This window comes from Eucyclogobius newberryi, unplaced genomic scaffold, assembly GCF_026437365.1.
Source record: "Eucyclogobius newberryi isolate DKJ021-1_F unplaced genomic scaffold, fEucNew1.0.hap1 SCAF_20, whole genome shotgun sequence".
NCBI classification, from domain to species: domain Eukaryota; kingdom Metazoa; phylum Chordata; class Actinopteri; order Gobiiformes; family Gobiidae; genus Eucyclogobius; species Eucyclogobius newberryi.
Genome location: NW_027315835.1, coordinates 10,420,191 through 10,434,402, shown reverse-complemented (window position 1 = coordinate 10,434,402; position 14,212 = coordinate 10,420,191). Strand labels below are relative to the sequence as shown.

Here is a 14,212-nt window from a genome sequence, read left to right as displayed (position 1 = left end):
CCTTTGTAATAAAATGTACTTAAAGGTGTGAGGTGTGAAAAAATAATCACATTTACAAACTGCCAGGTCTTATTGAAACGCATTGGCCTTTTTGTCACACTGTTTTGACTGATATTATCTTGACACAGTTAAAAAAATCGTTTTAGGTCAAGATTTCTCATGTAAGTCCAGCAGTTTGGACCAAAAAACATAGAAAACTTCAAACTTAGAGTACAGTATTTGTCTAGGGGGATAGTTCCTTGGTTCTTAACTACTATTACACCAATTATTGTACCCATGGTAACGGGCAGCTGCTGCACGTCTAAGATTTTGAAGGGCAGACTGGAACACATCCAAAAGGAAAGTCAATGAGTCCAGCCAGTGATCAGAATTTAAAACGTGTTCTAATCAATGCACAAACATTGATTGAATGTCATCCTGTTCAACTAATATTTATTCTTTAGAGTAAAAAGAGGAACATGACCCTTTGAAATTGTCTTTTATAATAGGTTTAGGGTCTTTAGGGTCTCAATTTCAATAATTTAGAGAGGTTGATCAGCGAAAATTCAACCCATGTGAGGGAGTTTCTGCATGTAAGTATTATTTTGCATTGAAGTAGTAATCAAGGCAAGGCAAGTTTAATTGTAGAGCACAAGTCGTACACAAAGCAATTCAAAGTGCTTCAAACAACAAGAAAAAAATGCTTTAAAACCACAAAGACATGACAGAAATCACAAAACAGTTTAAGACATAAAGTGAGGCAAGTTTATTTGTAGAGCACAATTCGTAGTAGTCGTCCGTTATGATCGAAATACAACATTTAATTTAGATTGCAGTTAAATTCAAAGGGTAAATGCAGGTCCACCTCCAGTTTAGACATATTATAATCAAATCTTAGCCTTTATCATTCCTCCCAGTGCCTTGTTCTTTATAAAATGAGTTATCAGTCTGGCTTTTTTCTAATAACGATCATTTGAATAGCTCATTTAAACGAACAATTCCAGCTAAAGGCCCATCACCAGTGACCGAGTCCGAAACGCATCCCCAAATATGCGCTGGAATGTTTAGCTGCATGCGTTATCTTGGCGCACGGTCCACGTCAAAGAGTGTAATTTCAACTGTGCCAATCCCCCCCCCATCACCACCACTATAAGACCGCTTAAGTACTCTGCGCTCAGCTCTTTAGCCACGGCATGTGTACTATGCGGGTGCCATAAAATAACAGGGAGCACGGGGCATCTATAACAAGAGCCAAAGGTAAAAATAAACTGCCAACATGTGTGGACCGGGAGGAATGCCGGAGTAGATTCCCCTCAGCGCGGTGGGCGGGCCAGGAGATCAAATATATTCACTTCGGGGGGCTATTTGTGTCACTCGCAGAAAAAGTGCTGTCTTGGGCAATGGATCTGGAGCTGGTCAAACAAAACTGTCAATTTTAGTTCTATAAGTGCAAGTTTGGTGAGGAAAACGCCAAGACTGCTGAGTGTCCTGAAAAGTGTTGCATTGATTTTTATTTTTGTTAGAAATCATTACTTATTGTTACCTAGTGTTACCTATTGTTACCTAGTGTTACCTAGTGTTACCTAGTGTTACCTAGTTACCTAGTTAAGGCATTAGCTCTATAGATTCTCAATTTTTTTAGAAGTATTTGAGGATTAAAGGTGGTCCTAAAATCAAATACCGTACTTTTTTCATAGTTTTGGCCGGGGTGCGACTTATACTTATACACTATATGTACTTATACTTATACTTACACTCCGGAGCGACTTATATGTGATATTATTTGTTATTTTCACACTTGCAACCACATTTCATACTCCAGTGCAACTTATATATGTTTTTTTCTTCTCTGTTATGCATTTTTTGGCTGGTGCGACTTATACTCCAGTGCGACTTATAGTCCGGAAAATACGGTATTGCTCCTATAGCATGCTAATTATTCACAGTTTATACGCTTTTTTTCCAACTTTCAGAGCAGCGTTTACAGTCGCCGTGAAGCTAACAAAAAAAATTGCATTCTGTTTTGTAGAGAATAAAAAGCTTGATAATAAAACACAGACAGCACACAGCCATCTTATTTTCCCCGTAAATATAACCTGTGGCAACTGGAATTTCTTTCAATGGCCTTGACCGTCTTATGTTCTATTTAGTTTGTCATTTTGATTTATTCAGCGTTTTCGTCCCACAATTCTGAAAAGGTAATTCTGAATTAAAACACAATGAAACAAACTGAAACATTTCATCGTGAAGAAGATTGTAATTGGACCTGTTTTTTTTACAATACTGGTGGTGGTTAGAGAAGAAGCTGAGGGTGAAGAAACCTGAACCAATCCCGCTCTCTCTGTCAGTAGCTTTAATTACGAGGTGACAAGGGCGCTGGGGATCTTTGATATTCACTTGACAACAGGGGGCCTTTCTTTGCGACGCTAGGGCTAAGGAATCTACTCGAGTGGGAGAGCTAATGTTGGACAAGCGCTGAATACACACAGGGCGGAAAGTAAGACCCCACGCAGACATCTCAATGCTGCAGAAGCGCTCAAAAAATCGTATCAAATGAATGCATTGCTGGATTGAATCTCCGTATTGTAAAAGCAGCTCTTGGGGTCAAAATGAGACCGCTGTGTGCCGACCGCATCTACTTAAAGTGCGTTCTTACCGTCCAGGAAGTAAGGCTGGTGCGCTGTTAGCACTTTTGTGACTTTTGCGTGCTAATAAACTCATCGACGTGTATAATTAGAATGTGTTGTGAAACTGAGGAATAACTTTGGACGGCTGCAAACTGTTTGAAATGAAGTAGTTCTGGTTTTTCACGGTTTGAAGATGCACATTTTTTTTTTTTTTTAACTGATGACAATATTTAAAAGATATCACGGCAATACAGGAGAAAAGTGCTAAATGTGCTTGCTTGCAAAATTACCCTAAGAAAATGGCACTTGATTGAAAATATAACTAACTTTGTAATCTTGTAAATAAGTCTGTCAGCTCCTTTTGCTGCCCTGAAAGTGTTTTATTCTAGAATATATTGTCGGATGTAATTTTGTAGACTAGCTCCGAGACAACAATTGCCATTTTATCACATTTTTAACCAGAAAGAAATCATGACCTAAAGCTAAACCTTTACTTAACCAACTTAAAGGTGACATACTACACAAAATCAACCAAATGAGCCTTAAACAACAGTGTTTCTTCATCTTTAGTTTACTCAAAGTTGTGCGTTTTTATCCATACTTGCATGTTTGAGTACCGGTAATCCTGCTGTCTTGCAATTTAGGCTTGCATGCTCACAACATTACTGTTTATCACCTACCCCCTATCCCCGCCCACTGCCCTGTAGTTGTGAAGAAAATAAAATGTTGCTCTATGTATGTTACAGATCAACACTAAGCAATACCCTCAGACAAACAAGACCTAAACAGCTAAAACAACTGCTAAACAAGCACTAAATCAGACTTAAATCGACTGGAATATATCTGAGTTCAGCTAGCATACCACATGTAGTCCATGCCCCACAGTTTGAGAACCACCGGCTGTAGGACACGGTCAAACACAATGCTATTTGCACAGCATAGGAACAGCCTGACAATGCCGCCGTAAAACATTACTCAAAATCAAAGTGCAATTTACACACACAACCGCCGACGACTTTATCTTTATGAGCGAAACACACACTCTTTAAATAGTGTGTTGCTATGCAGGAGTCGCCGTGCAAGCAGCTTATCTTTAATGCAGTTTCCAACGTGTTATAGCGGTGATCGATACAACTGGAGACGCGATGCTGGCCGGGTTCAAATAGCCGCAGTTATTTGAAGTTTACATTCCTGAGAAAAGGCAAAGGTCACAATGGGAGTGGAGGGAGTGTCTGTGTGTGAATGTACTGTACTGTGTGGTCGGTGGGGAAAACAGAAACCAGTGGCACACAGAGCGAAATGTACATGAAATAGTGGTGTTTATGGGACGGGGATGGGCGTGTCGTAACACCCTATAGGCGGTGTTGGGAAGTGGCTGAATATGTGAATGAATGACTTTTCTAAAATCAAAGAAATACATTGTATCACGTAATTTAGGCTTGGAAAAAAAGGAAAATACGGATCTTGTGCGATTTTGTCTTTGCTAATCAGTGATGAATAAATGCTTTACAAATGGTGCAAGAAACAAAGCCGTTTTAATCCTTTTTTGTTGTTGTTTTTTGCACTATAATGTAATTCACAGATTTACACAGATTCAGAATTATACTGTGATGAGCCGATGTGAAGAAAAATGTTAGAAAATACATTTGAATTCTTGTATTTAGAATTCTGTAAGTAAATTAATTTCCAAAGTATTCTTCCCAACACTGACTATAGTCCATTTAAAGTACAGCAACTATAGTGTTATTATGCACAGTAAGTGTATTTACCAGTACATTTAGGGTCTGTTTTAAAATGTAGGAAAAGAGCAACAAGAAACAGTATAAAGCCGCCCTCTACCAAAGCATTGTTCATGTTAGAAAATATGAATAGTACATTGTTTATTCTAGCTCCGGAGTAAATGCTTTATGCAATGAGGCACATAGCAATTATATTAAAACATGAGTAAAACATGCATGATCCAGCGATTGATAATTAAAAATGCACTATGTAACTAACTCCAGAAGAAGGTTCAAGACCTCCACATTCTTGTCTTCTCTATGACTTATTTTGCCAAATTACAAGTCAGATTTTTCAATGTTTTTTTGTAGGAATAAAACACAAGATAGATATGTTTAATGCCATACTGTGGAACATTGTTGGCAAAGCAATGACATCTCAATGGAAGCAAGCAGGAGGCAGACCATGCACACATACACATTTTACATAGTGCACCTTTAAAGATCCGTTTTACCGTATTTTTCGGACTATAAGTCGCACCGGAGTATAAGTCGCACCAGCCAAAAAATGCATAATAGAGAAGAACAAAACACATATAAGTTGCACTGGAGCATGAAAAGTGTGAAAATATCAAATAATATCACATATAAGTCGCTTCAGAGTATAAGTGTATAAGTATAAATATTAGTATGTAAAGTATAAGTAAAGTAAGTCGCACCCCGGCCAAAACTATGAAAAAATACTTATAGTCATGAAAATACGGTACATTGTTTCTTTTGCTGATTTCCCATTTCTGGCGGCGTTAAAAAGTAAAACTCCAGCAAACGACTCAAATCAAGTTTAAAGACAACAAATATTGACAAGTGACTTTGAAAACATTAGCGTGAAGACTTTGTTTGTTTAACATCTTCACCGGGGAAACCAGTTAAACACACATCCGACGTGTCTCTTCTGCCCTGTTACACAAAACAAAGCTGGTGCATTAGTGGTCCCATGCAGCGGGTTACCAACCTGTTCAGTGAACCCTGGGCCCCCGCGGAGCCCTGAGCAGCGTCATGTGACCAGAAGTGGAGTCAGCGCCAGGCAACCAGCGCCAGAGAGTGTGAAGTCAAAGTATGAAAACAGTGAACGTGATCTGGCTCAGTTTTGGTAAAAGGCTGGTTATTGTCCATGTTTTGCTTGGACTTTAAAGATTCCTGGCTGATTTGTGGACAGGGCAGTCAGTGTGGAATGGAGATGAAGAGCAGGGAGAGACATTTGGCAAACAGCAGTCAGTTAGAGAACCAGGAAAAATTGTCAAGTTGGATAGAGCATAGGTTTGTTTGTTTGTTTGTTTGTTGCACTGTAGAACTTGTCAGAGTGCTGCAAATCTAAGGTGCATAAAAAGAAACTGACATAACGGCACAAATGTATAGGACGGAAAATAATGTTATTTTATTTTTACTTTAAACAACATTATTCAAATTACAATTATTATTCAATTTACAAAGTTTTTTAGTTTTTTTTCACTAGAATTTGAGTTTCAGTTTTTGCAATTTTTTTTCTGGGGAGTATGAATAGGATATAATATAATATTTAATATAAATATGTAATAAATAAATAAATGTAATAAATCTGTCTAAAAATTCAGTGCAATATTTTTGAAAAGTTGAATTTTGACGCAACAATTTTTTACATGCACGTTTTTAATAGTATTTTTTTACTTTTTGAAGTTAATTTACTAAACCCAATCTTGTGCTATTGATAGTCCGTATTATTCCTGGAGAACTGCAAATGTCAATAGGATTTTCATGGTTAAAAGCCTGAATATAACAACACTTTCATTCATTATAAAGACATAAAACTACCTTCATACTCAACACTCCAAATGAATTAAAACATCTATAGTCATACAGAGGTTCACTGGTCGTTATGTGAATCCGACTAGGCGAGGCATGCTGGGAAAGCTCTTGCGGGTGCTCATGCACTTCTCTTGATCCAGGAACAGAGAGTTGGCTTTGACGGCGAGGTCGTGCTCCAGCGTCACTTTAGTCTTCACCAGGTTCTGCAGCGTGTTCTCCGCCTCCATCAGCCTCTCCTGCAGCTTGTAAATGGTGTCCTCGATCTCCTTCACTTCAACCACCAGCCTGAAAGAGTTTGACCAAATATCCATGCGTTTAGTTATGTTAAAGTTACTGTTGTACTTGGAGTCTTCAACAGTGGCATTAAACGTCTCGAGCTCCAGGACATTCAGAACATGCAAGACAAAGCCATAACATCTCCAAGAAGACAAGCAGGTTTACTCCATTAAAAAGAAAATAACATAATAGTGAACTTTGAAATCATCAGTATACTTTCAAGCAGTAAACATGTAAAAAGGAATTAAATAAAATGTAAAGCTGGGAGCCAAAAATTGGGAATTGTATGATTGGTTGAAGGGTAAAAAAAACACTATGTAGCAATATGATAATATTGCTAGATAACATAATGGTAAAAAAATGTTATGAGTAAAATGTGATTTCAATGTTCTTTTTTTTTATGTGATTATAAAAATGTGCCTGTTTACCTGTGGTGTGGGTTGTCCCGGCACAGCTCCACATTGGGGCGCCTGGTCCGCTCCTCCAGCCGAGTTTGGGCCACTTTGAGCGGACACTCTTTGTCCCTGAGGGCCTTCTTCAGTGACTCAATCAGCATCTCAGTCTGGAAGATCTCCTGCAGGGTCTGTATGAGGAAATATAAGTGATTGAAAAAGCTCCAAAACGTCTTGAACTATTTCTTTTGGTATGCCATTCATGCAATTTTTCAACTGCATCGTTCATTGACGGCTAACTATGCTTTTAATAAATGGTTTGAATGTGGAATAAAGTTTTGTTAAGATGGGATTCAACCTTGAATGTGATATGGGTCATAATACATTTGGGAATGGTCATATATTTTCCCTGCTTATTGGAAACACAGTTAAATATTTCCCATTCAATCTGTGTACCAACATTAACCATTCATAAACTAGGCTAAAAACTACATCTACAATAGGAGAGTTGCTTCTTTAAGTTGTCCAATAGTTCATACTTCCTCCTGTTTGCAGACGGCAATATCTGTGCCACATTTTTGCAATCCATAAAGGGATCATATATATTCATATTCCTGTAGTAGGTTCATGACAAGCCAAACTGCTGTAAACTAGATTATACAGAGCAACCCTCATAAATCAACCTGGTATGCCTCCTAACTATGTGTCCCTTTGTGTCTAAACACTACTGACGTAATTGAATCTGGACAAATAACAGCTCTTGGGGTAAATGAGAACTGTGTGCCTCAAATCTCAACTAAAGCCATACAAACATAAACCTATTTTTGCATCTATGCTGTCTATTCTAGTCATCCCGGCAGGACATTGCGTAGTTAGCGTGCATCTTAACTTGGTGGCTTGGTAATGATGACAAACCAATTCCCAAACCGGCGACGCATAGACCAATTGTGATCGATCGGTCCTTAGGTTACATGTGCATGCATTAACTTTACATTGGTTTTGTTCGCATCTCGCGGACTAAAGAGGATGGCACGAGCACATGATCTGCTAATAAGTAGAAAATCGAGTTACCCACTGATGCAAGAGGAGAGGGATTCTGCCTTGTTACAAAACAGCATGTGATATCCCCGCGGCGTAAGACTGAAGTCAGAAATGCGTGGCAATATAGACGTCTGGGCTCTATTAGTTATAATAATGATATGGTTATGAAAGACTGTGATCAAAATGAAAAGCAGAGACCTCTACCAAGGAATCTTCAGTGTTCATGGATTATCGAAGAGGGTGGGAACATGGCAAAAATCCACCGAAAACATGGACGATTGACCTCCAGCTGGACCACTACAGTGACTCCTGGAGAAACTTGGTGTCCTGGTGCTGAACTATGGGTGCTCATTTCACCGTAGCATTAGGTTATGTTCACGTTGTAGAATTTCATAAAACTCAGATTGTGGGAAAAGGCCCATATAACTCAATGGGAGATTTACTTTTTCGAAAGAAGTACCGGACTATAAGTCGCACCTTTTTTCATAGTTTTGGCCGGGGTGCGTTATACTTATATACTTATACTCCGGAGCGACTTATATGTGATATTATTTGTCATTTTCACACTTGCAACCACATTTCATACTCCAGTGCAACTTATACATGTTTTTTTCTTCTCTATTATGTATTTTTTTGGGTGCGACTTATACTCCAGTGCGACTTATAGTCCGGAAAATACGGTCTTCAATATAGAATCCACAAACATTGAGCTATCTCATTATTTGTTTGGGATTTACTTCGCAAACCTTCGATATTAAAGACCTAAAGTTAAAGTCCTTTCAACTGACAACAATCACGTCTTTGGAATTGCTATCAAAAAGTTATTTCACTTTCGCTTTTTCATGCTCACTGAGAATAAGTCGAAATTTGTGCCAGTTTTTGTTTCCTACGGATAGGCCCAGTAATAACAAAGATATGAATATAAACCAGGTCAGCAAATCTATAATATGAGAGCAAATTCTATGAACCTCCATAGAATTCTGTCCTGTCCTCCAACTCAATTTTAAACTATAAGCGAAAATGCAAAGAATAAATGTCCTAAATTTGATTAGGTTTACCTCAACAATAACCTTTCACTTTGCCGAAAATGTCAAGACCTACTGCTTTGTATTACCCAAAGCTTTCATATGGTAAAATAACCATGTATGAAGAGTAACAAACCTTGGCCAGGTGTGTCTGCAGGCTGTTCTTGGCGTCAGACGTCTCGGAGATGCGGTTGGTGAAAGAGATGTTGACGTTGTTGAACTGGTTCCACATCTCGTTGGACGTGGTGTTGAGCAGGATCTCGATCTCGTCCCGGAGTTTGTGGGAGGCAGCACGCTCGCTCTGGGACTGCAGAATGTTGTCATCCGTGAATTTGGACCAGGTGTCGGGAAGAGAAAGTCTGTGTGGGACATCTTTGCATTACATAAAACCCAACATTTATATGGATATTACATGTATATGATGTGTTTCTCCAATGCAGTATCTTTTGATCACTGCAAGGCAAGATTAGTTATACTTTATTGCTTCGGTAGAAAATGCTGTCCTACATTTGACACATCCTTCAATGCTGTGAATAGTGGGTAATCGCAGTGTCTCCTTCAGGATGTAAATAGTGAAAGTGTACTCATAATAGACCAATATTATTACTACTACCAACTGCTTACTACTGCGCAACAATTGGTGCTAAATAGCTTGCTAAGGAGAAATGGGTTATGGTTAAGGTTATGGATAGGAATATTTTGTTAAATTCAGGGTTATCATGTCTATTTTTTGGGTATTGATAATGTTGTATTTCTTAATCGTCTGTGATTGGCCACTCCTATTTTTGAGGCCACTCCTATTTAAACCTCTGTCCAATCCTCAGTCACCCATTTGCCTGACCAAGGCCCAGTTGCCAAAACGTTGCCTCTTCACTAATACATTTTACTTGTAAGTATGGATTTCTTTCCATATTAGGGTTATCATGAGGAAAATGGTTTGGATTAGTTAATGTGTTAGCAATTCAAAATAAAAAATGTCCACTGCTGACTAGCCTGATCTCAAATTACACCATAACAATTCTGCCTGCTCATATCAACATAAGTTTATCATAACCAGACCTATGCCATGTGTTTCTCTGACTCTATCACACCTATTTTACCGTGTTTGGTTGCCATGACTGCGCGTACTCACGAAGGATCCAGTCTCTCGATGCCCCTGTAGTAGCCGATCCCATTGGACGTGTTCCGCAGGTGGTGACATCGGTCATCGATCCTCTGAGCTGACACTTTGTCGCTCATGTCCCGCTCCAGTTCATGCTGTGCTGCTCGATTGGACCTATGAGCGCGGCAAAGTAAAACAACACATACGCATACGCAATGGTTCTGATTTAAAACATAGTCATTGTAATTTAAAAAAAAAAAGTTTTTCAATAATAACGCATACAGAGGTCAATATACACATACACATATTTTTGCACAGTTGAACAGATTTTCTTGTGATTTTTTTTTATTATCATTTGCCTTGTAATTTTCAGTGATTCACACATTCGTTTTGTCATGTTTTAACCCTGATGCCCTCCCTAAGCAGTCTTTTTTTGGCATTATGTCAAAAACTAAATTCTAAATCATATAAATTGGAAAACAACACGATATTCATATTCACACTCATAGCATTTATTATGTATTGGTTACATTTTTTGGGGGGGGTTTCTATTGTGTAATACTTATACTTACATATTTTCCCATACTCACGCTAATTGTGCCACTGCTCTCTCCAGATGCCTCCTCATCCTCTCCTGGCATGATTTGATCACCTCCACTTCCTGTCAACCCAAATGTGACTAATCTGTTCACGTTTGGATCAAGACTGCATCTGGTTATAGAGCTTGGACATTACCCTAATTAGGTCTTTCTCCACGTGGTCGTGCACTAGATCAATGGACATCCGCTTCTCTCTGTGGTACAAACACTCTTGAGACACCTATTGACAAAGTGATCATGACTCAAACAAGAGCAGATGAAGGACAGTAAAGAGTTTCATTTGTTGTCATTCATTTTATATCATTAGCTTGGCATCAATTACATAGGTCCAATTACCGCTCCTTGAGGAACCCCACTGTTACTTGATCTAAGATTTAGCATTGGTGCCCTTGTCCTTTTGACCATTAGCTCAAATAGCTTCAATGACGACTGTCTTTGTTTCTAGGTGACGTGAAGGTACAAAGCGAGACTGTTGCCACAAGTGATCTTGTAGTCAAAACATCTTGGCTTGAGAGTGGAAACGTGATATGGGGTAATTACTGTGTCTTTATTGTGTGGTATTTATAGACAAAACAGACCAAGTGCTGGTGTCCTGGCCTTTAGTATTTTCCCTCCCATCTTTACTATAACTACTTCTCAGAGAGTCAAACGTAGCTTTATTTTAATATTGCAATGGCATTAAATGATCTACAAAATGGAGACAAATTTGTTGCTTTATAGATCATTCCTCATTATATGGTGTCTAATGTAGCTCTTTTTTATATTCTATTTCTTTATATATATTTTTTATACAGGTCTGGTCACCGTTTTAATCTCAACAAGTTCAGCTGGGCTTGATTGACAGGTGGATTAGCCAATCGGGGACACACATGGCCTGTACGTAAAACAAACATGGCTGCTTATGAGGGAAAAAAGAAAGGAAAAATATCACAGGAGACTAAAAAAACACTGCTAAGTCTGTTAATCTGAGCTGAGAGACGTTTGATTTTGTTCTAAAAGATGGATGACCAGTGAGCGACTTTGTTTCACATGCATCACAGAAATAAACAAATCTGATTGCCTCGGTAGTCGGTACTTTTTGGCTTTGACTCGGGGCGTGACAAAAGGAGTGGTGACCAGACTCATTGTACGTGAGTACGTAAGTATTGGAAGTATAAGTGTGTATTATTGATCCCAGGCCGTTCCTATTGGCCTAAACAGCAGCTTCAACAAACACCATGTACACAAAGAACTATAGACTTATGTTGCTGATCATTTTACCATAATTTCAGGACTATGAGTCGCACCGGAGTGTAAGACACACCAGCCAAAAAATGCATAATAGAGCAAGAAAAAAATACATTTAACTCGCACTGGAGTGTGAAATGCGGTTGCAAGTGTGAAAATAACAAATAATATCACATATAAGTCACTCTGGAGTATAAGTATATAAGTATAAATAAGTCGCATCCCGGCCAAAACTATGAAAAAAGGTGCGACAAATAGTCCAGAAATTACGGTAATTAATTTCTTATAGTGAAACCACAACATTATCAAGAAAATGTAGCTTTCAATAATAATATTAAAACCCTATTGGAACAAAAATGGAAAAAAAAGAGAAAAATTGGTTAACATAGCATAATACTGATATACTTCATCCACAAGATTCTAATGAAAAGTACTTCTTGCAGTGAAACGATAACACACATTTATTGACCGTTTACCTTAAGTGGCCCCTCCGTCTCGGCCAGCGCTCTCTCCAGCCTCCTCTTGACCTCGCTGAGAGCCGCTATCTCTGTCACCATGTTATCGATTTCATGGCTCAGCTCTGACTTCCAGAAGACGATATCGTTCACCCTCTCCCCCAGATTTTTACTCGTACTTTCCTGCGTCCTCCTGGTCTGCTGATCCTTATCCTGCATTAGCCGAATCGTGTCGTTCCTCAGCCTCTCGGCGCTTCTCCGGGACGACTCGGACTCCCGGTAGTTGCTGTGGTTGGATTTGTACCAGTCTTCGGGAGTGTATCTGGTCGACAGGGCAGTTCTGTTGGACGGGTAGTACATGGTTTTGGCCCGGACCAGGTCGAGATTGTCCCGCTGGAAGGACAGCGGCGATGCGAGGGCGCCGTTGCTCTTGTAGTAGCTGCTGGTCCTCCACATGTTGGCACTGGGGTTCATGGCCAAAGCGGGCTGGGTGCCGCGGTAACTGGCCGCCATGGTGGAGATGGCGGGGAGGAAGTGGCTGGTTTTTGGCCGGGCGTAAGTGGCAGACAGAGTGGATCCCATCAGCTCCATGACTGTCTTTTAGAGAGTTTGTGGTGTGCTGGGTTTAAAATAAATACGGTAAGAATACATTGGACTGGTCGCAAGTTAATTTAATTCCGTTAAATCCGTACAGGAGTGGTCCGTGGTAGGAAAGGTTTTAATGGTAGTCATCTTTTTGATTTGTAAAACATTTTCCAGATGACGACCTTTGAAACCTTTTCTACCATTTGACTGAATAAATAAACTATTAGCTGCAAGGAAAATCACAAGTAAACTTTACTGTTATATTACGAGAATACTATGCTGGTATACTTTAATCTAATGCATTGTAAAGCTGATTTGTGCATGTAATCCTAAGCCTAGTATATTTGCTAGATAAAAAAACATTATAAGTTATTGAAAATTATTGGTTGTTGGTTCTAGGTGTGCTGTTTGTATCAGTCAGAAACAAATACGATTAGTTGTGCACAATATATGAACAATGAACACATTTTGTGTGACACAGGTGAGGAATACACAAAACACAGGTACTTATTCACTATTAACTACAAAGAAAACTTACCAATAAAAGGTGGAGATCCCGCTGTGCGCTGTCAGCCTGTGAACAGTGCTTACCTGGAAATGAGCTCAAGAACTCTCTAAAGGTGAGCTGGCGTGAATAATGGATGGACAAGTTATCTAAGCATGCAGCGGGTGAGCCAATTGTGGCACAGTACTAGGCTACAGGAGCCCGGCCCGTCCAAGATTGCTGTTGTTGACATAGAAGCAGTTGCCATTGGTTACAGTTGCTCTCTGCATTATATTTACAAATGTGATGAAGGTTAGAGGAGGTTTATGTCTGACTTTGTGTGATGACTTTGAACTTGAGCAATCTCATAAAATACAACATTTTTTAGATCATTAGAAAATGCTTTTGAAAATGCTTTAAAGAAACCACAAAAACAAATATAGTGTTAGTCTACTAATTTAATTTAATGTAATTTAATTCAATTTAATTCAATGTAATTCAATTTAATTCAATTTAATTTAATTTAATTTACAGTCTGGACAGTGCAAGTTAATGAACAAGTTAAATAAACATACTGACCATAAATTGTTAAAAATACTAATACTCCTAATGTTTTAAGTTAATATACTAGCTACTTGCTTTGTATTTCCTAATTCTACCACTAAAACCAATTTGTGTTTGTGTCCTCAATATATTTTGCAGGCAATGGCATTCCAGGTCAAGTTGTCATTGTAGTATTTTTTTTTCAAATATACATTAGAAGTGTGAGACAATAATAATCAGTTTTGTTCCCATAATGAAAGGCTCTTGGTGGAATTTGTAGGCTATTTGTAGGTGAGCAATCTGAGCTCTGTCTTTGA

General features: G+C 38.8%; 1 protein-coding gene across 1 annotated transcript; it reads right to left on the bottom strand.

Moving 5' to 3' along the window:
• Positions 1–6,065: 6,065 nt before the first annotated feature.
• Positions 6,066–12,956, bottom strand: tekt3 (tektin 3). The gene is made up of 7 exons (XM_072456279.1): positions 12,305–12,956; positions 10,738–10,821; positions 10,593–10,663; positions 10,033–10,176; positions 9,037–9,259; positions 6,871–7,025; positions 6,066–6,451 (listed from the first exon to the last, which is right to left on the bottom strand). The coding sequence occupies exons 1-7, from the start codon at positions 12,872–12,874 to the stop codon at positions 6,235–6,237; spliced, it is 1,464 nt and encodes a 487-aa protein (XP_072312380.1). The 5' UTR covers positions 12,875–12,956; the 3' UTR covers positions 6,066–6,234.
• Positions 12,957–14,212: the final 1,256 nt, after the last annotated feature.

Bases quoted from the DNA above. Each gene is read 5' to 3' on its own strand.
- tekt3 (XM_072456279.1), bottom strand. From the start codon at position 12,874: ATGGAGCTGATGGGATCCACTCTGTCTGCCACTTACGCCCGGCCAAAA. The intron at 10,664-10,737 runs GTAATGTCCAAG...TTGGGTTGACAG, and splicing joins TGGAGAAAGACCTAATTAGG to GAAGTGGAGGTGATCAAATC. The intron at 9,260-10,032 runs GTGAGTACGCGC...TGTCCCACACAG, and splicing joins ATCGAGAGACTGGATCCTTC to ACTTTCTCTTCCCGACACCT.